Raw genomic sequence first — 25,924 nt, forward strand, 5'->3', positions numbered from 1 at the left:
TCGTACAACACCATAGATCTCCAGGGGAAAGAACTCGTGGCTGTGTGGTTCCTCACCTGGGTGTCAGTCAGTGTGTGATGTCCACGTCTGCTCCTCGAGGATCCCTAACCCGAATGTGTAGTAGCAGCTGCCCAACCTCTCTACAGGGGCATCGTTATCCTCGGGGGGGGCTTCTCTTCTGCCTTTGTCCTGACGACGTTGAGGCGTTCACCGTCTTCACACCGGCAGAACAGGCCTGTGCGTGTGCGTGTGCGTGTGCGTGTGCGTGTGTGTGTGTGTGTGAAGTGCACCTGAGACATTTCACTCGTCCTTGACTGAAGGAAGAGAGAAGTGTCTCTGGTGCACTGGAGGGTGGCATAGGGTGTTCGATTCTGCACTGTGGACTGAATACCGCTCTCACACATTGCTCCTTTCCTTCCTATCGTCCGTAATCTTGATTTTTAGCGTCGGTATTCAAAGTGTAATGGGTCTAGGGGTGCTGGGAGGTGAGGAGAGGGGATGTAGTAACTGTTGCCACTTACAGTAAACCATTGACACGAAGGTGAGCACTATGGGGGTGAAAATCATTATTTGGGAATGGTGTTTTCTGGGTGACAGGTAATCCATAGTAGACCTTTTGGACCTTTTGTAGTGGGTCAGGCCAGAGTTTGAAGTTTGTCTGCCCACCCCGATAAAATTCTGCATGAATTTGCGGCAAATGATTTCAGGATTTTGAAAGTTTGTTGCTTTTTTTGTTGAGGAAAACAAAGTAGTGTTTCAGAAATGACAAGAATGGATTCCTTTAATTTTACAAGGAACTTTAAGTTTACTTATTTTGACTTTAGTGATAATGAGGTTGAAATATGACTGCATTTTAAGTTAAACAAAGTGTACATTTCAGTATAAGATAGGTGCTGTAATGGCAATATTCATAAGTGGCCCAGTAACTATAGTTCCATAATCAATGACTAACTAGTAATGCATTAAATGTGGTGTACCTCGAGGTATTGCACAAGGACCGTTATTGTTTATCTATTACGCTGCTCAATGATGTGGCAGCAGTCACGTTATCGTTCAGGTTTAAGCTATGACGTCAAAACATAGTTCTGTCTCAAGGTCAACTGCAAAGAAAACCAAGTCCTCATCTCAACTGCCTCAAAATATATTTGCTAACCCGAGGCGATGAGGCGATGCAGGCGGTGCTTGTTGTCTCAAGTCCGCATTAGGCACCAACAGCCCCAGAATCCCTAGCGGGAGGGAGCTCTGTCGAAGGCGGCCACGGGTCACGTGAATGCCCGGCTTACACTGGCTTGTGTTTGCGTTGCCGTTACAAGGCCAACTCCCCTTCCGCTGAGACACACTGAGCCCGCGTAGCAACTGAGGACTTGTAGTGTGTTTTGGCACCGCCTATGCAAATTGCCACAGGCGAACACACGGAGCAGCTGACGTGCAAAGGTCCCCTAGCGCAGAGTAGAGGCGCGGCACGGCCAGATAAAAGACCAGCCGGGATATCAACACTCAGTCTCAGTTCAGCGGATGCACCTCGGTAAGTTGATCGTCTGAGATTCACGCCATTGTAGCCGCTCCGGTGGGTTCTCCTGTTATCAACCCTGTTTTAAGTGTACTCCGTTTTATCGCGTTGCCCTCATCTCCCGGTGCAGACTCTTTTGTTAGCAATTGTGTAACCTTTAACGCTTGCCAAAGTTGTTTTGTGCAGAGTGTGTGTGCAGAATGGAAGTATAAACTACTCGTTTCCTACCGCCAGTGACAACCATACTTAACAAGTTAGGATGTGAGACGTACCGTTGCATAAACACTTCGATTGAGCGGGCTTCCTGGGCTCTAGCCTGGCCCTCAGTCTCCCGGAGATGGGTTCGGGTTAACGGTGTCGTTCAACGGGTTAACGTTACGTTTACAATAAGGAGGCGTTAAAACGCATTCATAAGCGCAACTCGAGATCAGCGTGCCCTTCTGGCATGTTTTTACCCGCATGCCTGAATGAATATCCTCCTTCCTGACGTGTTATTGTGTGTGCCCGTGTTTTGGCCATCTCCTTCAATCGTCTTTCAAGTTGTTGTTGGGCTATTCTATTATAACGAGGTTATACCACGTCTGTGTCATTTTGCGTTGCTAACGGTAAATCATTTTCTAACTTGTACCACATCTTCTTCCTGTTCACAACAGAGGCCCCCCCCCCCTTTTTGAAATCCACCATGAATTTCATACTGGAAACCCTGAAAGTCCTCGGGCTAGTTCTGTGGTACAGCCTGGAGTCCTTCGTGTTCTGCTTCATCCCCACCAAGAAGAAGAACGTGGCGGGTGAGGTGGTGCTCATCACAGGCTCCGGCAGCGGCATCGGGCGGCTCATGGCCCTGGAGTTCGCCGACCTTGGCACAGTGCTGGTGTTGTGGGACATCAACCAGGAGGGCCTGAAGGAGACCGCCCGGCTGGTCAAAGAGAAGGGGGTCACCCGGGTCCACTGCTACGTCTGTGACTGCAGCGACAAGGCAGAGGTGTACAGTGTTGCCGACCAGGTAAGAAGTGCTGCTAAAGTGTGAGTGTGAGTGTGTGTGTGTGTGTGTGTGTGTGTGTGTGTGTGTGTGTGTGTGTGTGTGTGTGTGTGTCTGTGTGTGTGTGTGTGTGTGTGTGTGTGTGTGTGTGTGTGTGTGTGTGTGTGTGTGTGTGTGTGTGTGTGTGTGTGTGTGTGTGTGGATACACACATCACTTCTCCGGCCAGTGGGCTCCCTGTCAAAACCCTTAATTGTCCATCAATAGTTAGTGGCCATGGCTGAGATGGATATAGTGTACTTGGGGAATCGGTTGCTACACTGCTTAATGGAGCATAGGTCATTAATGGAGCATAGGTCATTGTCTGTCCAACGGAATCCCTGTAAAAGCTTCCAAATCCCTGTGAGACTGTTGAATGTACTTATGTTGCTTCATAGGACCACTGAATTCGATTAGGAACTGATTAGTGTGTGACGTGGCTACCTTGTGATATGATCTGATGTTTTATGATCCGTTTTAGCTAACCCAATCACTTTTACAATGCTAGTTCTGTAAACCAACTGGGTGAAAGTTTGTCCTTTTTGCTAGCCCAATAGCCATGTATGGGAAAATCGTATTAAATTTCGGCAGTTGGGGCAGAAAGGTTTATAGTGCTCTGAATGTTTGACTTCTACAGCTTCTAACGATATATCAGCTATATCAAATTAGATTGTTCTTCAGTTGACCATAAACGTAATCCGTTATAAATACACCCTACTGTAGCCTGTATGATGTGAATGACAGTAGTAGTTCAGTTGGATGCCTCAAGCTATCTAAAGCATCAGTTTACGCCTCAATTTATAAACAAAGGGAGCGATTATCCTTGTGTAAATAGAAAAACCCTGTAAGGTAAAACCTGTCGGGCAATCGTATCGGACAGGACTCTCTCCTTTGTTTGTTGTGGAGCTTTGACAGCAGAACAAAGAGGTGTGGCTTCAGAACCATTTTAGCTGTCAGCTATTGACACTCTATTTGCATGATGCACGTACAGCCACGAGACCATTGTCTCTTTTCTGTGTTTCAGGATACTACTCAAGGAACATGTCTCATTTTATTAATTTCACCTTGACGTAAAGAGGAATTCTCAAAGATTTACACGTAAATGTCTGTTAAGTGCTAACACAATGGTGACTAAGCCAAGTTACTAGGCCAACTAATTGAAGGCCTTTGCCTTTGCAGTATTATGAACATGAGATCTGAGAGACCGTGGCCATAATGTGGTGTTCCATGGGAATAATAACCACCTAATGACAATGTGTTTGCCAAAGAGAAGGAAATAGAAATCTGAGATTTCAACCAATCTCTTTTTACATCACTTAATAGGTCAAAATCCATATGCAACCTTGTGCAATCGGTTTCCTTTAGTACTTAATGAAGTCCATAAAGGAGTTGTCTATAAGTAGAGGAATATATCAGCTGGTCAGTGGTCACAGTGTTTGTTGTTTCACTCCTTATCACCGCCCCAAAGCAAACCTGTATCTCGTGTTATCGGTTATCTTGTTTGTTATCTGCGTTTAAGATGCACTTGTTTATTGTTTTTTTACATGTAGGTTGCCTATCTCACCTGTCCTAATGCACTCTACCTCGTAGCAAGTGAACCTAGTTCCCAACGGGAAAATTACCTTTGTTCAAATGCAATAAATGAGTGACTGGCACAATAGCACTGAACTAAAATATTTTCAATTGGTTGAACTTTAAATGTGTTTTATGAGTAGTTGAGAAAGTAGCGGAAAGTACAAACAGTTTAAAAGGCAGAGTTGAATGCAGGTTAAACATGTGGCTCGTTCTGCTAGTTACCTTTGAACTCAAGCAGGCCATTGTCAAATGGCCACAGATGTTGCTAAGGGAAAATGAATGGTCTCTCTATGAAGAATAAGATGAAGGAATCTTGATTGGCTTGTCCTGATGCATAGTTTGGGAAGATTGCCACATCCAAACACCGCCTTTATCAACAGATTTGATGATCCTTGTGAACTAAAAGTATTAAAAGCGCTTCTTATCACCCCCACCTCCCCCTCCCTATACAATGATTGCTTAACTATCGGATAATGGATAACAGGCTAACTCTAAGTATTAAGGGTTCAACAGCCTTCTAGACTTTGATAGTGGAAGCCTGTCTGTGGTTGTGGTGGTGGTGGCTAACATGTCATTTCGATCGTTGTCCTAGGTCAAGAGAGAGGTGGGAGACGTCAGCATCCTGGTCAACAACGCTGGCATCGTGACCGGCAAGAAGTTCATGGATGCCCCTGATTCCCTGATCGAGAAGTCCATGGAGGTCAACACCATGGCTCACTTCTGGGTCCGTACGACACAAACAGACAGACAGACTGACGGGGGTTCAAATGGTTCATGTTATGACTGAGTAATACTTTATCGTGTTTCCGTACTTTGCAACTGTGCTGACTGGGGCGGGGTTCTGCAGCCTGTTTGTCACTGTGGTCCTCTATGCAAATGAGAAGTCTTTCCACGGCACGGTATGGGAACTGCGCGACCCGAGCTAGCTCAGCTTGGCAGGCTGTAGGGTGGCAGTGGGAGGGGTTTAGGAGTGTCGGTAGTACGATTCTTGCAAACAAAGAAAGGGCCTGAGTGGCAAGCTTTTTATATTTCTAGAATAAATCTTTTAAAGGATGTGATATAAATTTCAAACATTATTTAAATCACTATCGCTCACCATTGGCTATAGATATATCCAGGTCAATTTAAGACACCAGACTTTCATTTGGGCAACTATGGTATCTTTAATGACAGCCAGTTTCTCATTGCGCTGTTATTGTAATTAGATACAATATAGGGTTACAATTAGACATAGTAATTAAAAGTGTGAGGGTCCGTGGCCCACTGATTGCGAACCGCGGCTCTTGGCTGTATCCCCTTAATTATTGCAAAGCCAAAGGTAATAATAAGGAAACGGCAAAGTTCCTACAAGTCTAAATAAGGAAGTGATCAAACCAATTCCTTTTTAAAAGTTGTCTGCTGATGGTTTAAAACCGTTTTTAACTGCTGTGCAAGCCCTTTCACGTGCCGTCTCCCAGACTGAATCCTACCTGGAGCGCCTTGTGAGCTCAGCCCGGTTCAGTAGTGAAAAACGCAACACATCAGCATTGCCCACTTCAATGTGACTGCAGAGGTGAAGCAGAAACATATTCTAATCTGAGAAAAAACCTTCCATGCACATTTCTTTTTATCAACATTCAGTTTTATCTTGGCGGAACAGTTTTATTGCTCCATCGATTTCTACACTTTCGTCGTGTGGGGCCTTCGGTACCGTCCCACTCTGTGCTGATTGATCATATCATTTTTGTTATCTTTGGAAACCTCTCAACAGACCCTAGACCAGTCTTATTGCGGAGGGAAGCAGAATGTGATCTCACGGAACTATGTTCAAATATTAATTGAGATATTTTGATTTCCTTCGATTAATAATTGATTCACCTTAGCAGGACGGTCTGTTTTGCTGTTATTATGTTTGTACTGTAATGATGTTGCTGTTCAGCTCGTGAACAAGGCGTGTGCCGTACAAGCCTTCACTCTCAGCTCGGTTGGTTTCTTGTTTCTAATGGTTTCCCCTCCCTCTCTTCAGACCTACAAGGCCTTCCTGCCAGCCATGATCGCCAACAACCACGGACACTTGGTGTGCATCGCCAGCAGCGCGGGACTCATAGGAGTGAACGGACTGGCAGGTTGGTGTTTTGGGTGCAGCCATGTGCTGGTCTGCTTCCCTGTTTTCTCTCGGCCATGTCGATTTGATTGCCATGTTAATTGAAGGTATACAGTAGAATCTATGTTTTGGTACATTCTATTGTGGACCTTTCAGGAATGAACTTCCTGTCAATGGGTACTTCAGATAACAGTCTATAAATAATTTTGTTTAAAACTAGTATTGAGGCTTTCAGTTGTAGCTCTAGGTTGTGTTCTGGGTATTGCCCTGCTTTATTTCCCCCCCCCTCCCCCCCATATCGTCCAGTCCTCTACTGTAACTGTAGGATTGATCGCTAAAGATTATCATTAATCTGGGTGTTGACCTATGTCAGTATCAAATGTCAACCTCCTCCACACAGACTACTGCGCCAGTAAGTTTGGCGCTGTGGGCTTCGCCGAATCCATTTCCTTGGAGCTCATCGCCACCGGCAAAGATGGCATCAAGACCACCATTGTGTGTCCCTACTTCATCAACACCGGCATGTTCGATGGATGCCAAACCAAGTAAGCAGACCTGGGAAGGTGTATTGCTGGTTCTTCTTCTTCTTCTTCTTCTTCTTCTTCTTCTTCGCTGTTTTAACCATATAAGCCAGTTCAGCTCTCAATCACAGTCTGAACAGAACTGTACATTGGTAGTTGGATCAGTCAATATATCGTCTTTGCTGTGGGGATGACGATGCTGTGAGGGTAATTTTCCCCTCAGTTGCACAACAAATGAAAAAGAATGATGTGAACTGCACTTGTTGAAAGGCCAATAGCCTTCACTGTTGTGTACTTTTTTTTCCCCCTCTATTGCTCTACTTTCCCTTTTAATCTCTGCTCCCTCGTACGTTTTATTACAAAGATAAGCGCGATGACCCATAGTTGTCAGTCGTTTTGATTTTTCTATCTTTATCTCTGTGCCTCGTATGCAATAAGCCGGTCGTCTCTGACTCATGGCGGTAAGCTCTGTAGTGCCCTTCAGATCATCTTCATCGATCCCTGACGTCGCCATAAAATGTTATGGAGCACTGCCTCTTAACAGTTCATTATCAATAAAATAAAAGTACTCGTCATAGTTTTTACAGGTTTTATCAACCGTTTGCATTTATCTTGAAGTTTCATTTTCCTAATGGACCATACAGAAAGTGATAAAGCGCAACAATGATTGCTATTTTAAAACGACGATTATTATTGTTATAATAATCAAAGGGACTATTTGTTGACATAAGTGTCCTATAGCTTTGTATTCTTCATCCCTGATGTGTGGGGTGTGGGGTCAGTAACATGGGGCCATCCGCTCTGCAGTAGACAGGCCGTAGACTTCCTGGGAACTCAACAGCCTGACATGGCAGGCAAAGAAAAATAAATTATATTTTCGGACAGGACTGACATAGGTCTGAAACGCAAGTGAGAAGAAACAAACGCAAGTAGCGGACTGACCTAGTGTTGAGAGGGATGGAGAATGAAATTGGCGATGACTGTGGAAACAGCCATTGGGAAGAGACAAACGGCATGTTCCTCTTAACGGTTGTTGTCGGAATTAAAATGTTCAGCAGTCAGACATGAAACCAGGATTTTCAATCATAAACCACGCCTCAAATACGAGAAAATGAATGTGTGGTTCCCAGACCTCTGCTCAATGTAGACTGACATGAGGTCTGGCGTTTGCCAGGCGAGCAAAAATATGGTCATAAAATAACATTTTCATTAGGAAAGACTGGTTAAATCCAACAGCTATTAAACAAATATACCTCTCGGACCTCATTCCCGTCTGAGTGTATTATTTTTTTAAATAGTGTTTATTTTAAAAAACCATAAGCACTGACCCGTTTGAGATGAAGAAAAAATGACAAATCTTATTTTGTCCTTCCATGTTGTGACAACTGAGAAACAGATGGATAGATAGTATGTGAGCGGGGACCATGAATAAAATCAACAAATGAAAACCATTGCCCAAGAGCTCTCCTTGTCAGAAGATATTCGAATGACACAGGTGCATTGTGGGAGTAGCCAAAAAGCCCAGGGTAATTTCTGAAAGGTGTGACAGGCTTTTGCTTGTCTCGCGTTTGTCTCTCTCGATCCATCCTTCAGCTCTCCGCCCTCACAACATGCTCTCTGTGCATGCAGTCATTCGAATACGTCTTCATCTTTCACCTCCACCTCTCCATTCATCCATCCTTTCGTCGGACACTGAACAGCCCGCAGCTACTGTGCACCGTCTCCTGGTGTTGACGCCAAGCCAAGGGCCTGTCGCTTTCTGTCAGTCAGGGTCAAATGTTCAACTAGACCACACACTAAGCTGTGGAGTCTGCCCACTACAAGTTGGTCGTCTATTAATGCTTTTTGTTCTGTTTGGTTTATGAATATGTGATGTATATAAGTGTATGTTTATGCAGTAGTAAAAGTAGTCGGTTAAGTAGTACGTTAACGTAGGTTGGTTGCACTAGAACCCTGGGTGAAATTTAAGATTTCTGGTATGAACATATTTCCGTGGCACTAAAAAATCGCATTCACTTATTTGCGTTACTTTTCTCTTACACACGCATTGACTTTTGACCCACTTAACAGTGCAGCAGATAAGATTAAAGAGCCATCATTTGAGTGTAAATTGTAATAAATGCCAAAGCCATTCGTCAGCTATTTGTGAGTGAAAAGCTTGGCGCTAATATCTGTTCCGGTGGACTGCTTCTGTAAAAGACGATATAGATTTCACACCACTCCCGAGGCTCATTCTGACCATTCCAGGCCTCGCTTCCTTGATAGATTCCCTGAATCAATCTTTCCATCACAACCGTCCACACAGTGTTACCATAGCTCCGCCACAGGAGTGTGAGGGAAACGCTTCTCAGTGGCGGTGAAATGTAGAGAGGGACTGGAGAGGGATACTGCCTTCTTTATTTCTTCTTTTGCGTTGTTTTCTCTCTTAACCTTCAGCAGCTTCAATCCCTCATGAGGAGTGGAGTACAGGCTTCAGAAAGAGACTCGTGTGATAATGGAGAGTAGGTGGTTGGTACAGGTTGTCCAAGTCACCGGTGGGGGGCTATTCCATTTCGCTGTTTCTCCTGCTGTGTCGTACAACGGCTTTCCCAGTCACAACTCCTCTACTCTGCAAATACGCATAATAACCAATTGTGGACCTAAGCTGTGAACTTGATTAGTGCGCTGATGAACGTGAGGCACTTTGCATGCTGGAGGTCTGACGAATGACACGTGCTCGAAGAATCACATGGCCTTCAGCTCGCATCCTGTTGAGCCCAGATCCATTGGGTAAACATTTCAGAAAGATCCTGGACTATTATAGTGACATACTCGTGGGTTGGTAGCCAAAGGCGTGGCTATGTCTAACCTAGAAGTACAACAAAGGAGAAGTAAAAAGCCTTTTTACAAAGTCTCCTTTTGAGACATTCCTATGCAATATCTTATTTTTTTAAATGGCTAATTATGAGCATAATAATGTAATTCAATCAATATAACTATTATGCATTGATTGCCTTTTTCGAAATGTTCCATCTTAAAGATCTTGGAGCATTATAGATTATCCTTCAGAATTGCCCAAAGCGTAATATGGCTGTGTAGAGACATCTCACTTGATTGTCGGTCACCATGGTTACGTATTCGTTTTTTACTATAATTATGACTGTGACTCTCCAGTCATTCATTTTTTTAGCTCCTCCTCTATCGTTTAAATGATAGTAAAGAATGAATAGAATATCAGTCCCCTGGCATTTATTCCCTATTCCCTCTGTGATTGACGTGTTATTGATCAGCCTCCTTTCTGTTTCAGATGGCCCAGGCTGTTGCCCATCCTGGAGCCGACCTATGTGGCCAAGAAGATCATCCGGGCGGTGCTCACGGACCAGGTCTTCCTGCTGCTGCCACGGAGCATGTACCTGATCGCAGGCCTTAAGAAGTCAGTCCACACTTCTCCTCAGTTCTATTCGTCTACGGTGTCTGCGCCGTGTGTCTCTGCTGCTCTGCTGTGCACGCAACATCTGTATCGAGTGCATTGTCCAGTGTCTTTTGGGCAACATTCCACATCTGTTTTCTTAATCCGTCTGAGGGGGCATTCCTGAAGTCTCCCGCGCTCCTTACATTATGTGACATGAGATTCCCTGCCAAGGGGCCAGGAGCAGCCTGAAGGGTGGACGGTAGGGATGTGTCGGTCGCGACTGATTCGTTACAACGAACGAATCCCGAACGTGAACGACAAGAACTGGTTCCCCAAAACAAGAAGAACTGGTTCTTTGATTCTTTTTTTTTAACATAAACCAAACATATGGTCACGTAAATAAAATATACAAACGAACAGAGCTCCGTCTCCCCGCGACTTCCATTGATTGAGTCTACAACTTTCTCAAAGATTCAGCCAATGAGAGGTAGCAATGGTGTTGGAATGGCACCTGGGTAAACCAATGACAAGGCGGTACCGTCGAATATGCGCGCTTTCTCTGTCTGACGTATCTTGGGTCATACCATTCGACTCATATATCCCCCTACATTTTTTCGAAAATAGACTTGACCTCCATCTGTTTATTGGATAAACGCATTTCCCAATCCCAGGAGTCTTTGCTCCATTCTACGTCAATTTAAGAACAAACAAAGAAATTAAACTGCAGTTCGTATTTTTTATTTATGACCATGCAAGTTCTGTAATGCCTGAACAATGAAGAATTAAATGTAAAGTAAAATAAAATTATAAATGTAAAACCATGAATGAAATATAGAGAGTAAGCAAGTGGTATAAATATTGGTGGGACGTTCGACATACTATGTAGCAGGCATCTCCAAACGGCGGACTGCGGTCTTGACTGTCCTATCCGGGCCCATGACCAATTAAAAAAAAAATATATATATAAAAAAAAGTTTTTTTATTATTATTTTTTTTTAAGATGTAATCTGACGTAACGAACGAATCAAAACGAACGAATCAAATAAACGAATCGTTATAGTGAACTGAACTGAAAGAACTAGTTCCCGGAAAAGAATCATTTTGCCCATCCCTAGTGGACGGACACGGCCAGCCGGCTGACCTCTCGGTCCTCAGGCTGTATCCCCTCGCTGGCCCTGTGCCTTTGTGTAGTGGTTTGCTGCCAGGCTTCTTCCCCGTTGAGAGGACAAACAACACTGTAGCTTAGGCTATATCCACACCGTGTCAATAACTGTTAAAAGTTATGGACTGCTATTGATAATTATAAAGCCCATTTGTATTGTGTGATAGTCGCATCTTATAGAGGCGTTCTGTTTTTAAAAGGTACAAATCCATCTATTTGATGCATTTATAATCAGTTGATGGGCCTATCTAACAAGTAGTTCCTTTTTAGTATACCAGATCAGACTAGACTGTAAAGCAAGCATTCTTTGTGTTTAACAAAAGGAGCTGTGCTACACTTTTCCAGTTCTCTGTGGCACTTCAATTTGTTATTAATTTGCATAGATCACACAGACTATTTATGGGGTAGTCTGAATTTCTAGACAGGGCTTCACCCTCCAGATCATTTATTTCGTGATTGGTAGCGTTAAGTACTTCGAAAACATAGTTTCAATGCTTTATTCACACGAGCCACCTATATGAGTCTCTCCTTTAAGGGCGGTGTATGGTAAAAATCCAACCCTAATACTCAGAAGGAGTTCACTGGGGGATACTGCAAATGGGGGAAATTTGAAAATCGTAAACGTATCTTAAAATGACTGAAATGCATTGGCGCCCTGACTTCATTTAGCCATGGCCCTTGGGTCCCCAGAGTTTGCTTCAGATTGATCACAAAGCCTTGGGTGCTTTTCGATAACAAAGGACACTATTATTCCTCCCACTTAGTTGAGTGTTTCCACCAGTCTGTGCTAAGGCCACGCCGTTACGTTCCCAAGGGAAATTGGTTGTGATGGAATCATGTATACTGTGCAGACTTTCTGGAGGGTTAAATGTGGTCGCCATTCAATTCCTAAATCTATCGGAATAGAAGATGGAGACAGTTACACTTTGGTTTCAAAGGAATTTAGCTTATGGCCTGAAAGGATTCAGGCTATTTTGTGTGCAGAAAATTGCCTCAACTTTATTTTGCAATGTGTGCCTGTTTTTCCAAAAGCTTTTTTGCAATGGCCGCATCGAGCGGAAGCAGCTTGGTAGCCCAGAAAGGCAAGAAAATGACAGACTGCTGGTCAGTCTGAGAAATAGAATTGGGTCGTGTAAAGTAGGCATTATTTGGGTCAACTAGTGTGTCAGAGCGATGCTAAAAATACGTTTTTATAATTATCAGTCGCAATTAGGTGAATAACGATACACAATTGAGCCTGTATTATTATAATCCAAAAATGACATTATTGGACCAATTGGTCAATTGGTGGGTAGTCCAATCATATATAGTGTTTTGGACTTCTGTCGTCAACGGGCTACCTTGCCATTTGACAACCTTGCCAATTGCGCTATTCTAAATGGCCTGCCGTTTGCTGTCGCCATTTTCCGTTTACTTTAGTGCACCTATAGTCCTGTAGATCCATTCGGATTCAGGGGTAAAAAGGATACGTGGTTGAATTATTAATTTGGTTCGGTTAGCGTTCACACTGGACTTTGTTTGGCGGACCAAAGGTTGTAGAGAAACAGCTCCATCTCTCCCATAGCGAACCAAATGGGTCTTCACTCGGAGGCAGGCAGAGAACCCCGTTTTCAAGCGGACCAGAGTTTGTTTGTTTGGTTCTGACCAGACTTTGAATGAGTGTTTTCCAACCACCGCAAGTTAACCATACTATCCGGGTTAATGCTCCAGGGTTGGATTTGAAAGGAACTAAACGGCGCAGGTGTCCATAGACCCGCCACGGCCTTTGCCCCACTTACATGCTGGAGCTTCTTTATCACAATATGAGCCCTTGTGTACCAAGAGGGCCATGTTATCTATTCCAGAGTTCAAGGTAAAGGAAGTGGAACCCACCTTTCCTGTCAATACCTAGTTCGGCTGGTATGAGAAAAATGTGATCCTTTGATTATGTGCATTTTGGAGCCATGGTTATGTACCTAACTGTTGTTTAACCATTTAACTTTTAACTAAGTGGTCTATTAGAACATTGCTTCAGTTCAACTGTGAGGGATTCCCCAAATGATGTCTATGTAAACTATGCCCTTGTATCTCTTCTGATGCAATAGTCTTCTTTAGATTACATGCACAAAAGGTTGTTGTGCACTAAATAATCAGTTAATAATATGAACTGAACAAATGTATAGAACAGTATATATATGAATATGAACTGTATAGTTGCATTCCAACAAGGTTTGAATTAGAGTCGTGGTAACCTGGTAGAAGTCCTGTCTTCTCCCTCCAGTCCTACTGCCTCGTGTAGACCTAGACTGGAAGGTATCGACCCTCCTCATGGCTACCTGGGACACTGCGTTACCCAACAAGACTCAGGACTCGCTCTGCGCAGTAACCCGCTCTAAGGGGCTGACCTGTGCGAGGCTGTAATGGGCTGAATGTTGTGTAACCTCACGGGGGCAGCACTGCTTGGTGGATGGTGTTTGGTGATGGCAAAAATGTATATTCACAATCTGAGGGGAACCGTTTGCATGGGCAGCATATCCCTACCCACCAATGTCCCTGGTTGGTCCACCCCCCCCATTAGTTAGTATTTTTAGTCTTGGTAATATTAGGTGCAGCTATATGACTGTCTGTGACCCTTGGCACAGTGTCTTGGGAATGACACGACAAGATGAATGCTTGGAATCGAAGGCAGTTCAAATCGGAAATGAGCTAAAATGATGTCTTGCCTTGTTACCTGGGTTTTGCTTATCTGTTATTCCTTGACAAATCATTGATAAAAAATAAATATTTTTTATAATTTCTGAATCTTTTTATGAATTTGAGCTAGTGCTCCGTTTCATCGTCCTCAAATCTAACAAGACACTGTCAAATTGTTTGACAAACATATTAAGTTCAAAAGAACAACAATACCACACGCATAATTAAATCACCAGGTTGGGGTGTTTAGATTTCACAATAATAAAAACTTTTAGCCATTAATTATTAGTATAAATTAGTATAACCTGCAAAGTGTCAATACTGTGATTCATAATTCTCTTTCTAATAAAATACAATATGAATTAATGTATCCCACAATGTGCATGAAGCCGCTGTTGTAATTCATTCACTTGATCAGTGCATATGACCAGCACTCATCAGTGTTGGATAGGTTAGGTTCCCAAGTGTTGCTTCTTTGGGTTTGTGTTCAATAACGCAAATAATCATGGTTAAAGGGATATCTACCGAGAATAAGGTAACTGCTGTGTGTAAATATATATATTATATAATAGCATAAAATAAATAGGTAGTAGTATTAAATAAATGGGTAGTAGTATTGGTCTTTTGGTATTTAGACCAAAAAAAAAAAGACTTAATTGATTCCTTTGCATTAGCGCAACTTGTATTCTTATTCTGAGAAGGAGGCTGTTGCTCTAAGTTCATTATTGGCAGAGTCAAATGTAACACCACTCCTACCATGATAGATTTACTCCAGTTTGAATTACTTATTTTATTTTTTTATTTATTAAATCCTTTTCACATCAGTACGTGTCGAGAATTAGCTTATTTACAATTAATCAATAAGTCCTATTGCTTTCTTTCTAGTTCGATATTACTAAAGGTCCATCGTACAGGTTATATTCACACCAATATTTATACGACAGATGTATGAAGCAGGGTTGTATTTGGGTCCATCAAAACAAGCCTTTTGACTACACCCCGTCGTGTCCAACCATCAACCGCACATGGGCCTTGAAGCTCTCCTTTCTCAGCTTTATGCTTTTAATGTCTTTAAACCCGTTCAGTCCTGCCATGTAAACGGTAATACCACACAGCGGCGGGTCTTAAGTGGGCCGGCTCTGCCAACCTGAGCCGGTCATTGGGGTTGAAAAATGAAATCCCGAAAAGCATCTTTGGAGAGGCGATTAAAAAACCTGAGGGAATGAGATGTGTGCACAAAGGGAAAGTGGCCCTTCCACACAACGATAAACGGTCACATAAAAGTAAGGTCTACTTCACACGTCAACCCATCCCAATAATCCTCAAACATTACGGTTATTGTTCAATTCGAGCAACAATAAAACGTTCATTTTATCACTGCAGCTTGCGTTCCATGAACATTACTGCACTTTCACAACAGCAAATTGTATCACAATGGTTAGTCTCAGGAGACACCGATAGGACAATTCTTGTGCAATATAAATATATTCTTTTAACTGAGGGTCATCATAATCATGCAGACTCAATATTATACTTTAACTTTTCAACATCATCACTTTAACAATCCTCCGTCGCCGTAACCGATGTTGGTGTGTGAGGAAAGTGTTGGTTACCATGCTTCGCTCCTCTCTGTGCCTTATACATCTGGGCTCGGGGAGCTTGATGAGCAGCATGTGTGTGATGCCGTGTGCACGTGTGTGATGCCCGTGTGCACGTGTGTGATGCGCGTGTGCACGGTCTCCAGCTCGGGTAGAGCTGGAGACGTTCTCCTGTCGCTCCTTCGTACCGTCTGCTGTGCATGACAGCCTCGCCTACCTGATGACTACCTCTTCTTACGCAGCCTTCTTGACGGGAGGCTGCGCATCTGCTAGTACTAACTTATTATTAAGGTAGCAAAGTTTTGGGGACAGTGCTTGTGGTTGTGCACGCATGAATGCATGCACGCACAAACACACACGCACCACAAACAGACTCACAACAGAGGCCATCTGGAGGGGCCCCGGAGCCTCACCAGAAGCACCGGTAACGACTGAAGCCGTCGGCGCTGCGCTTGGTGAGGAGGTGAACCAAGGAACGGGGAACTGCAGGACTGTAGTATCTCCACCTTAACCCCCCCCCCCCCTCGCCCTCAACTCTGCCCGTTACTGACAGCACACCCTAGCACTCCAGACCCCCCCTTGTTGACCATTGTTTGCCTCTCTCTCTCTCTCTCTCTCTCTCTCTCTCTCTCTCTCTCTCTCTCTCTCTCTCTCTCTCTCCCCTCTCTCTCTCTCTCTCTCTCTCTCTCTCTCTCTCTCTCTCTCTCTCTCTCTCTCTCTCTCTCTCTCTCTCTCTCTCTCTCTCTCTCTCTCTCTCTCTCTCTCTCTCTCTCTCTCTCTCAGCATCCTACCCACCAAGCAGGGGGTCCTGCTGGGCCAGTACCTGGGAGCCTTCAGCCTCATGGACACCTTCCGAGGACACAACAAGAAAGTGCAGTAGCCGGGACGAGGCGGTGGCTTCGTGGTGGGGGAGGAGGAGAGGCAGATGGGGGGGATCGTTGAAAGCATGCCTTCCGTCTTCAGGGTTTTAGGTTTTAATTGGCTTGCAAGCCGTTGGAAAAAACAGAAGTTGTTTTTTTTTAATCAAGAAAGGTCCTTGACGTCTGTTTAATAGGATTGGATCCATCCTAAGTCGTTGTGTTTTTGAGTGTTCATTCGTAGCGGCGGTGGCGCCTTGTTAGCTACGACGCCATTAGCTGCCGTCTTCATTCGGTTCGGATGAAGAATACTAACAAGGTTGTTATTTTCACTTAATTGAAATGCAAAGTTTTTTTTATTTTTTTTTTACACCAATGTGAATTGTGTTTGTTAAAAGAAAACCCGCAGTGGGTAACCATTAGCGAAGGAGACCGCTGAAGGATAATGAACGAGGATTCCTAGTCTTCCACTTGACACTTACCAGGTGCTGGGGGGTGCAGTCCCTTCCCCACACCAGGATCCCTCATCCTAGTGCTTCCCAACATTTCAATGGGCTCCGACTTGAAGGAAAATTATCTATATTCGTATTTTGACTTGTTGTATTGGTAAGTCCCCGTGTTCCACAACTGTTGTGTCTTTAGAATGTATGCCTTTGTAATCCAGTTATGACCTCAGTCGTACGGTGCCGAAGAGAGGACCCCGTCGAAGGGTTCCTGTGGTACCTCCCGTTCGGTACGCTCCAAAGGGTTAGACGGTCGAGGTTGGTATCGGCTATACAAGAAGTGTTCATGTGCAGAGAGATTTGCCGAGAACAGAAGTAAAGGTGAAGTGAAACAGCAAAGCACACACCTCCACGCCCCTACTGAAGCAGTCCATGACGTCCACCCCTCTGTCTGGGGACAGGGACATTACAGCACAGACTGCTGCTGTAGCGCTCAACCCTGGGTGGGGGGGAAACCCAAACACTTCCTATAGTCAAAATACAGGTCAGTGTGAGCCCACCACGTTGGTGCTGTGTGAGACCGAAACCGGAAACTGAACTGTGGTTTGGTTTCAGGTACACATCTAAATGAAGGAGTTGTGACACTGCTGCTGCTTTTAATTCATAATTTCATGCCCTGTGGTGTATTTCGTTTAGTTTATCAATAGTTTATCATTGAAATCATTCGGTTTGTCGACTTGGTCATTTCGATTTTGTCCCATTTCACTCTCACAAAATTGCCAACTTTTGTATGTGCATATGTATCAATAACTTGCTCTAGTGTTAGAGACATTTCAGCTCCCCTCACATATGGCATGCCTATGTATGTTTAGATTGATCAGATACCCATGTACCAGAATAGCCAGTATTGTGCTTTTACTATACTTTAGCCAAAAATGTTGTTTGCTTAATTTGAAGTGTCAATCTGACTTTACATTGCAATAGTATTACAAAGTAATACTGACCAGTGAAGTGGCACTAGAAATAGCCCGTTGCCATGGATGTAGTGCCTCTTTATCGTTGTGGTCGTGTGGGACCGGTCCTACGGGACCAGTACACTGCTGCCGGTGCACAGAAGGTCTGCTCAGCCAAACCATCCGGTCGTTTACTTTGACCACCAAAGTAGTATGGTTCTTATAATACCATTATTATATTCTCAACGTATCCTCGCATGTTTCCCCTTAATCAATGCTACAAGAAGCTAGCATAGAGCCAACCGTTTGTAATTGTAATGTGTTCCCGGGATGAAGGGGGGGTCATTCAGTGGGCTGATGTAGGATAAGGGGCTGACTTGGTCCGTATGCTTTGCACCCGCATCGCATTTGCACCGAGGACATGTTTTAATAATCTCGCTCAGTTTTATTACGTCCAGAGAGCTAGCTGTTGTAAAGCACAAGCTGTTATATCGTGTATAATGACTGGGGTCACTAATGGACTGTTATTATGTAAAATGAACCTGTAATGTACACATGAGTAATAAAACATATCAACCAATTATAGCTTGCATCTGCTGTTTTATACCCTATGGAAGGTGACACATACTTTCACTTTGAATGGTTGAACCTGAGGCTTTCCTTACTCTAGTCCTGACTGTCATTCCTTCTCAGCTTTTATACTCCCATTTCAAAGTAGGTTACGAGTAGCCTACACGTCAACGAGAAGTACCTTTTTTAAAAGCTAAGCTGAAAACATGCAAATCATGGGGTGGCATTTTTCTATATAGTCTGCTACATTTATATACTGAGCGTATTTATTTCGTAGAATAATTTGGATGGTGCCTTAATCTCTATCCCATTACAAATGTACTCGATGTTTTAATCATAGAGTGGTATGTGGTAGTGAAGATCGCCTAATGTCTCGCCCGTTCGACGGTCTGCTACTGCCCCCTAGCGGCCAGTGTCTATATGCCAATTTCATATTATTATTATATTTTAAGTATTTTGATCCAATAAGCTTGATTGCCCTGTGGATAAAGTCATTACTGGTATTTATTGGCTATCTTTAATTAAAATCACATGTCATCATTAGGAAGGAAATGAAGCAATGGACAGTCAATCTCAGGCAGAATAAATGGGTAGCTGAGGGTAAGAACAGCATGGATGCTATGAGCTCATGACTTGTTTCTGTTTGGCAAGTGTCTGGACCGGAGGACCAGCCATATATAACGCGCGGCAGTGTCATTAAATCACTTGATCAAATACGCACTGCTAAGGAGGCCTTATTAAAAACGCTAGAGGGAATCGGTATGAAATCAAGCATGGACACATCTCAAGTTATGAAGATAAGGAAACATTCCCAAACCATTTCTGTGATGCCTTGACAGAATCACGCATGCACGGACGCACACGCACAAACAAACAGAGAAAGGGGAGGGGATATTTAACTGGTCAAATGAAAGTGGTCAAACGAGACACACGCACAGTGTAGCACTGGAGGCTAAAGTTATTGATGAAATATTTATAATGTAGGTCACAGAAGTGTCATTATGTTGTTTTATTCCAAATACCTTTTCTGTTCAGTCCCTTTTATAGCCACATGATGGCGGTGTAAATGTATAAAATCAACAACGCAAGGTCCACTATGGAACTGTGGAGGAGCGCGTAAACGAGAAGAGCAAACCATTTGTGACCGTGGGAACGATTCCGTGTGATTTAAAATGTAAAGTTATATCCTACAATATTTAGGCCTATATTCTGTCATAATTTTGCCGTTCAAGTGACAATATGTAGGCTAGCCTACTCAAACAATGCAAGAGGCTAAACGAATTGACATATCTAAAGTTATTTGCCTGATGGCGGAGGGTCTTTGATAGCCCGCACCCGAAAGTAAACTGTAATATTCCCGTTAACCCACCATAGTGCCATATTATAGGTAGGCCTATTTAATTTCGTCGCAATGTTGCAGTAAAAAAACTACAAAAAACCTTGTAGGCCTACTCACGGTTACGCTATGGATTTTTAATTAGTCACACTTTAAATGAACTCTTCTTATAATAGTCCATATTTTATGTATATTATAATTATGATTATTATGATGAAGTAATCCCCATTATTATCCTATTCTATTTTATTTTATTCAACATTCGTGACGCTGAGCTGTGTTGTTACCACATGTATCGCAGGAGCCTATGATAAGCTTGCATTCCCCAACACTCTCGTTCCATTCATCCACTCTATTACCCACCACCAATACTACGCTACTACCATCCATCCCCAACAGACACGCAGCACCATGCCGGCGAAGCGCTACGCACAGGAGAGTTCCGCCGCCGTGCGGAGCGAGGTCGCCGGTCGTCCACCAACGCCTCCTCGCTACTACGGTAAGCGGCTCCATGTGTGACATGTCACAGAGATATTGATCACTTGACAAGTTTCTCAATTATGCAGGCAAATGTGGTCAATCACATCGACTCCATTGTCTCATTTGGGTTTCGCTGACGTCTGATAGTAAATTAATAAGTTCACTTTTTTTTTCTCCTATAGCCTACACAGGGCAATCAATATAGTATCACATTTCCAGGAATCCCAATAATTGATATTGTCCATCATCCTCATTTTGAGCATATTGCCCCAGAGTCATATCCTAATGGATGTCACATATTGGGGTTCTGCAGTAGCCTACCCTGATTATTATTTAGATTGTTATATTGATTGGTGCTTGAATTGTATTTGTTGCTGATGAGCCAACAACAGATGGGCCGTGTGAATATCATACTCTACTGCTCAGAGTAGTAATAGCCAACGCAAACAATGGGAGCATGTGTGTGAGAAAGACAAGGGAAGGCTATTTCAGTGTCCAACAGGATAAAGATTAGCAGGATCGCTAATGCCCCCTGAGCTGACCTAAGATGTTGTCTTCTCCCATGTGCTGCTCAATACGTGCCAACCTGCCAACATATCACAGAGGTAGTAGTTACACATAGAGTTAATGATGGCTCGGGAGGCATGCCAGTGGCCCTGGTTAACATAATGAGATGCACCGGTGTTCACCCCTATTCCGCTGCTGTGATGAAAGGCCTTAAGACAGCATGCTGAACCCTCTGATTGTAATTTGAATGGCAGACACATTTTTCTATTGTCCCTGACAGTATTATACCAATGTAATTTCATTGCTAAATCTTTTTTACAAGCGCAACACGACGAAGTGTGCCGCCTGTTAACAGCATAGAGAAAGCAGTTGATATGAAGCATCGGTAGAACCAGGGAAGGGATGTTTACATTATTCTTTATGAGGTCACACCTTGTTATATAAATCCTGCCTTAATAACGTGTGTGTATCTACACATTGAGTGGAAATTATTCGTTATTGCTTTGACTATGCACACTGGATTCTGACAACTCTATGGCCCAATCCCATTTCTACCCCTTACCCTTACCCCTCCCCCTTGTTTTGAAGGGGTAAGGGGAAGGGGTAAAGGGGTAGAAATGGGATTGGGCCTAAATCAAACTAAATTGAGGGAAATTATGGATTAGGTTGACCAGGGACTTTAAGGGGTTTGAGGGTTGTAAAGAGAGGAAGAGTGCAATGTTAAAGAAAATGTTACCCCCAAAAGGGGTCTCTCTCTGCTCCCTCCCTGGGTTTCTCCGCCATTGAGAAGTGTTGTACTCGAACACCAGGGTCGAGGTAGGCTGTGGCATCAATGTGATTGGCAGGAATGATATTCACTGACCCAATCAGGGAAGAGATGTCCTGATTGGTCGAAAAAGAGCAGGGAGCTGTCTACAATCTAAATTGTCTCATACAGAGGCAGGCAAAGTTAACAGATATTCTCTGAGCTCACTAGTGTCTGACTGATGGCTAGGACATTTCTCTCAAATTACAATCAAACGATGGCTCCTAAATCTCCCAAGCATCATAAGAAATCGTTTTTTACATGGCAAGTGGAGTGTTATACAGTACCAAACCTGATTGATTTGTGCCTCGAATTTTATCACAAATTGTTAGTATGGGCAGTGTACCGCAGACCATAATTCATGGTCACAATATTAGTCAAACTTGGCAGGCAAACCATGACAAAACCAGCCTTTGAGAGGGATGGAATGGAATAAATATAGACTAGTGAGGGGGGAAGCAAAAGTGTTGGAATGGAGACAAAGGAGCAGCCTTATTGTTTCTTTGTTACATAACCAACACCCGGCTGGCTGCCATGATGGCAGCTAAAGAGTGTGTGATGTCGTTCTTCCCGTGAACATTTCTGACAGGTGAAGATGTTTTCAATGTTGTAATGATTTGCTACTACTGAACCAACAGAAACTTCTTAAGACTCTAGTCAATCTTACGTGCAGTGGTTGTTATGAGAGATGATTCATAATAATAATTATGGAATACCTTAAAACAACCGTTTAATTCTTAAAAGTTTTTGGGGCATTTGGTCTAGGTGGGAGATGGGGGGACTTGTAGAAAATTCATTTTAAAATAAATGTTCTTATTTTTTTTACTTGACAGTTGCACTCTGCTCTGTAGCCTTGAGTTCCGACTCAACATAAACGTATTCTTCCGCAGCTTGCTGCCCCTTTGGTGTTAAAGATTACTTGTTATTTCTCGAAGATGCAGGAAGCAATAAGGCTGCTGCATCTTTCCTGTTAGTAGGAGGGTCTCATCTGAGTCTCCAGGCTCAGCAATATGTACCCAGTGCTGTAGCTCTAGCTCTAACCTTGGTTTTTCTTCGGAATTTTCAGGTTGAAGTTTGATTTTAGGTCTGGCAAGTCCATCTGTCATTTTACGGTCAATTTGCTCCATATTTTCCCTCACATTAGTGAACCTGGTTGCTAACCTGCATGTTGCTCCTCGAAGGAAACAGAAATACCTGGTTTGACCTGTTCCAGGCCACTATCAAGATTTATAAAGCAGCCCACTTCTGAAAGACACTTAAAAAAAAAGTACAAAGAAATATTCTTTTTTTTCGATTCTTTGGCCCAATCCCATTTCTACCCCTTACCCCTTCCCCTTACCCCTTCAAAACAAGGGGGAGGGGGAAGGGGAAGGGGTAAGGGGTAGAAATGGGATTGGGCCTTTATCTGTTTCTTCATCTCAATTTTGTCTCTATTTCGCAGGAGAACCACACAAGTTTGATCCATTCTTCAGAGGTCCTGTCCGCAAAAGGTCAGCCCATACCACTTTGATGTCATGATGTTGTTGTAACTACAATCAGAAGCCAGTGAAACCAGTTATCGCAATTTCTGTTCCTTATGTAATTTGAAATCTACTGTCTGGCTGTTCATCGAAAGAAAATAAGTGTGAAAGTGTGTTTCTCCAATTTGTACTTTCGCTTTGGTCTTTAGGGATTTACACTTATCCTTCTTCCCACATCTTTTCATCTCCTTGCTCTTTTTATTCCGGTTTGGTAGGAGCTGCACTGATGTCCTATGTTGTTTGATCTTCATGGTCGTCATCCTTGCTTATGGGGCTCTTGGGATTGTGGGTGAGTCTGCAAACGCATACACAAAGAAAACTGTGCAAGTCCCTGGGTCTTCCTCACATAAATATCGCCATATATAGCCTCCAGTGTAACAAGCCCCCCTTTGAACACACACACACACACACAAACACACAAGCGCACACACACACGCACATACACACACACATACACACACACGCAAACACACACACACACACACATACACACAAGCGCACACACACACGCACATGCACACACACATACACACACACGCAAACACACACACACACACACACACACACACACACACACACACACACACACACACACACACATGCACAGGCACGCACACATCTTTTTTAAAAACTTGCATTCCTCTTACAAACTATGCTTGCCTGCCTCTTCCTTGCACGGTGCTCTTCAATCTTCCATCATTTCATCTCCTTTAGTTCCATCGCCATTTTTCTTTGCTGCGTTCAACCATTGTCTCTACTCTCTTGTGTTCTCCGCTGCTCCAATCTGCCTTCATCTGTTACTCACAAGTGACAACACACACTGCCTACTGCTCTCTGTGGCGTGGCGCCGCTCATCAACGTCTCAGAGGAGTTAGTCTTTCCCTCTCATCCCCCATCATCCATATCTCTCCCACGCCTCTCCGTTCCCCGTAGTTAGAGGAAGGCCGCTGGGCTATTTTCTAATCTAAGAGAGTCAGATTAGACTCACAGCCTGCAACCATCAGCTCTTCGTTTCCATCGGGCCAACGGAGAAGCCAAATCCTGTTGTTCAAGTTGCACCTGAACGAAGAAGTACTCTCCTTTATTAGACAATGGCGAGTGTGACAGGACCCCTTTAACATTCCCTCTGCCAGGAAAACCGTGACGCTGCCTTCTCCGAACGAGAGGTTGTGATTGAAATAAGATGAGGCAGGAGGATGAACGGACTGATAGACAGAAAGGCGAGGTTAACCAGTGAAGGAAAAATTAAGAGAAACGGAAGAGGGTTGAAGATCAGAACCAAGAATAGGAACGTTACAGAGATTATGAATCACCCCAATCCCCTCCCCGCCGGCCATTGGTGCCTCCATTATTTGGATGGCTGAGTGTAGGAACCAGTGGGGGTCTCTGGGGACCAAAGTCACAGATGAAGTGTGTTAGCCTCCCAGCCTCTAGTGCAGTGTGTTAGCCTCTAGTGTGTTAGCCTCTAGTGCAGTGTGTTAGCCTCTAGTGTGTTAGCCTCTAGTACAGTGTGTGAGCCTCCCAGCCTCTAGTGCAGTGTGTTAGCCTCTAGTGCAGTGTGTTAGCCTCTAGTGTGTTAGCCTCTAGTGCAGTGTGTTAGCCTCTAGTGTAGTGTGTTAGCCTCTAGTGCAGTGTGTTAGCCTCTAGTGTGTTAGCCTCTAGTGCAGTGTGTTAGCCTCTAGTGTAGTGTGTTAGCCTCTAGGGCAGTGTGTTAGCCTCTAGTGTGTTAGCCTCTAGTGCAGTGTGTTAGCCTCTAGTGCAGTGTGTTAGCCTCTAGGGCAGTGTGTTAGCCTCTAGTGTGTTAGCCTCTAGTGCAGTGTGTGAGCCTCCCAGCCTCTGGTGCAGTGTGTTAGCCTCTAGTGCAGTGTGTTAGCCTCTAGTGCAGTGTGTTAGCCTCTAGTGTAGAGTGTTAGCCTCTAGTGCAGTGTGTTAGCCTCTAGTGCAGTGTGTTAGCCTCTAGGCAGTGTGTTAGCCTCTAGTGCAGTGTGTTAGCCTCTAGTGCAGTGTGTTAGCCTCTAGTGTAGTGTGTTAGCCTCCCAGCCTCTACTGTAGTGTGTTAGCCTCTAGTGCAGTGTGTTAGCCTCTAGTGCAGTGTGTTAGCCTCTAGTGCAGTGTGTTAGCCTCTAGTGTGTTAGCCTCTAGGGCAGTGTGTTAGCCTCTAGTGTGTTAGGCTCTAGTGCAGTGTGTGAGCCTCCCAGCCTCTAGTGCAGTGTGTTAGCCTCTAGTGCAGTGTGTTAGCCTCTAGTGTGTTAGCCTCTAGTGCAGTGTGTTAGCCTCTAGTGTAGTGTGTTAGCCTCTAGTGTAGTGTGTTAGCCTCTAGTGCAGTGTGTTAGCCTCTAGTGTGTTAGCCTCTAGTGCAGTGTGTTAGCCTCTAGTGTAGTGTGTTAGCCTCTAGGGCAGTGTGTTAGCCTCTAGTGTGTTAGCCTCTAGTGCAGTGTGTTAGCCTCTAGTGCAGTGTGTTAGCCTCTAGGGCAGTGTGTTAGCCTCTAGTGTGTTAGCCTCTAGTGTAGTGTGTTAGCCTCTAGTGCAGTGTGTTAGCCTCTAGTGTAGTGTGTTAGCCTCCCAGCCTCTAGTGCAGTGTGTTAGCCTCTAGTGTGTTAGCCTCTAGTGCAGTGTGTGAGCCTCTAGTGTGTTAGCCTCTAGTGCAGTGTGTGAGCCTCCCAGCCTCTAGTGCAGTGTGTTAGCCTCTAGTGCAGTGTGTTAGCCTCTAGTGCAGTGTGTTAGCCTCTAGTGTAGTGTGTTAGCCTCTAGAGCAGTGTGTTAGCCTCTAGTGCAGTGTGTTAGCCTTTAGGGCAGTGTGTTAGCCTCTAGTGCAGTGTGTTAGCCTCTAGTGCAGTGTGTTAGCCTCTAGTGCAGTGTGTTAGCCTCCCAGCCTCTACTGTAGTGTGTTAGCCTCTAGTGCAGTGTGTTAGCCTCTAGTGCAG

General features: G+C 44.0%; 2 protein-coding genes across 3 annotated transcripts in view; both read left to right on the forward strand.

The window, feature by feature from the left end:
* The first annotated feature begins 1,256 nt into the window (after positions 1-1,256).
* Positions 1,257-18,367, forward strand: LOC115549593 (epidermal retinol dehydrogenase 2). Of its 2 annotated transcripts, none has more exons than XM_030364894.1 (7): positions 1,257-1,525; positions 2,164-2,513; positions 4,694-4,825; positions 6,107-6,206; positions 6,585-6,729; positions 9,992-10,117; positions 16,313-18,367. In XM_030364894.1, exons 1-7 carry the CDS (start codon positions 1,516-1,518, stop codon positions 16,407-16,409), a joined length of 960 nt encoding a protein of 319 aa, XP_030220754.1. In that variant the 5' UTR covers positions 1,257-1,515; the 3' UTR covers positions 16,410-18,367. The 2 variants fall into 2 exon arrangements, with proteins under 2 accessions (XP_030220754.1, XP_030220755.1); XM_030364895.1 differs by having other exon boundaries at positions 1,303-1,567.
* A 1,652-nt stretch (positions 18,368-20,019) lies between these two features.
* Positions 20,020-25,924, forward strand: part of LOC115549574 (choline transporter-like protein 5-A) — a 21,655-nt gene continuing 15,750 nt past the window's right edge. The window contains exons 1-3 of the mRNA XM_030364853.1: positions 20,020-20,187; positions 22,922-22,970; positions 23,216-23,289. Coding sequence (XP_030220713.1) covers positions 20,100-20,187; positions 22,922-22,970; positions 23,216-23,289 — 211 coding nt within the window. The 5' untranslated portion in view covers positions 20,020-20,099. The remainder of the gene's footprint in view (positions 20,188-22,921; positions 22,971-23,215; positions 23,290-25,924) is intronic.

The sequence above is a fragment of the Gadus morhua genome, chromosome 8, assembly GCF_902167405.1.
Source record: "Gadus morhua chromosome 8, gadMor3.0, whole genome shotgun sequence".
NCBI classification, from domain to species: domain Eukaryota; kingdom Metazoa; phylum Chordata; class Actinopteri; order Gadiformes; family Gadidae; genus Gadus; species Gadus morhua.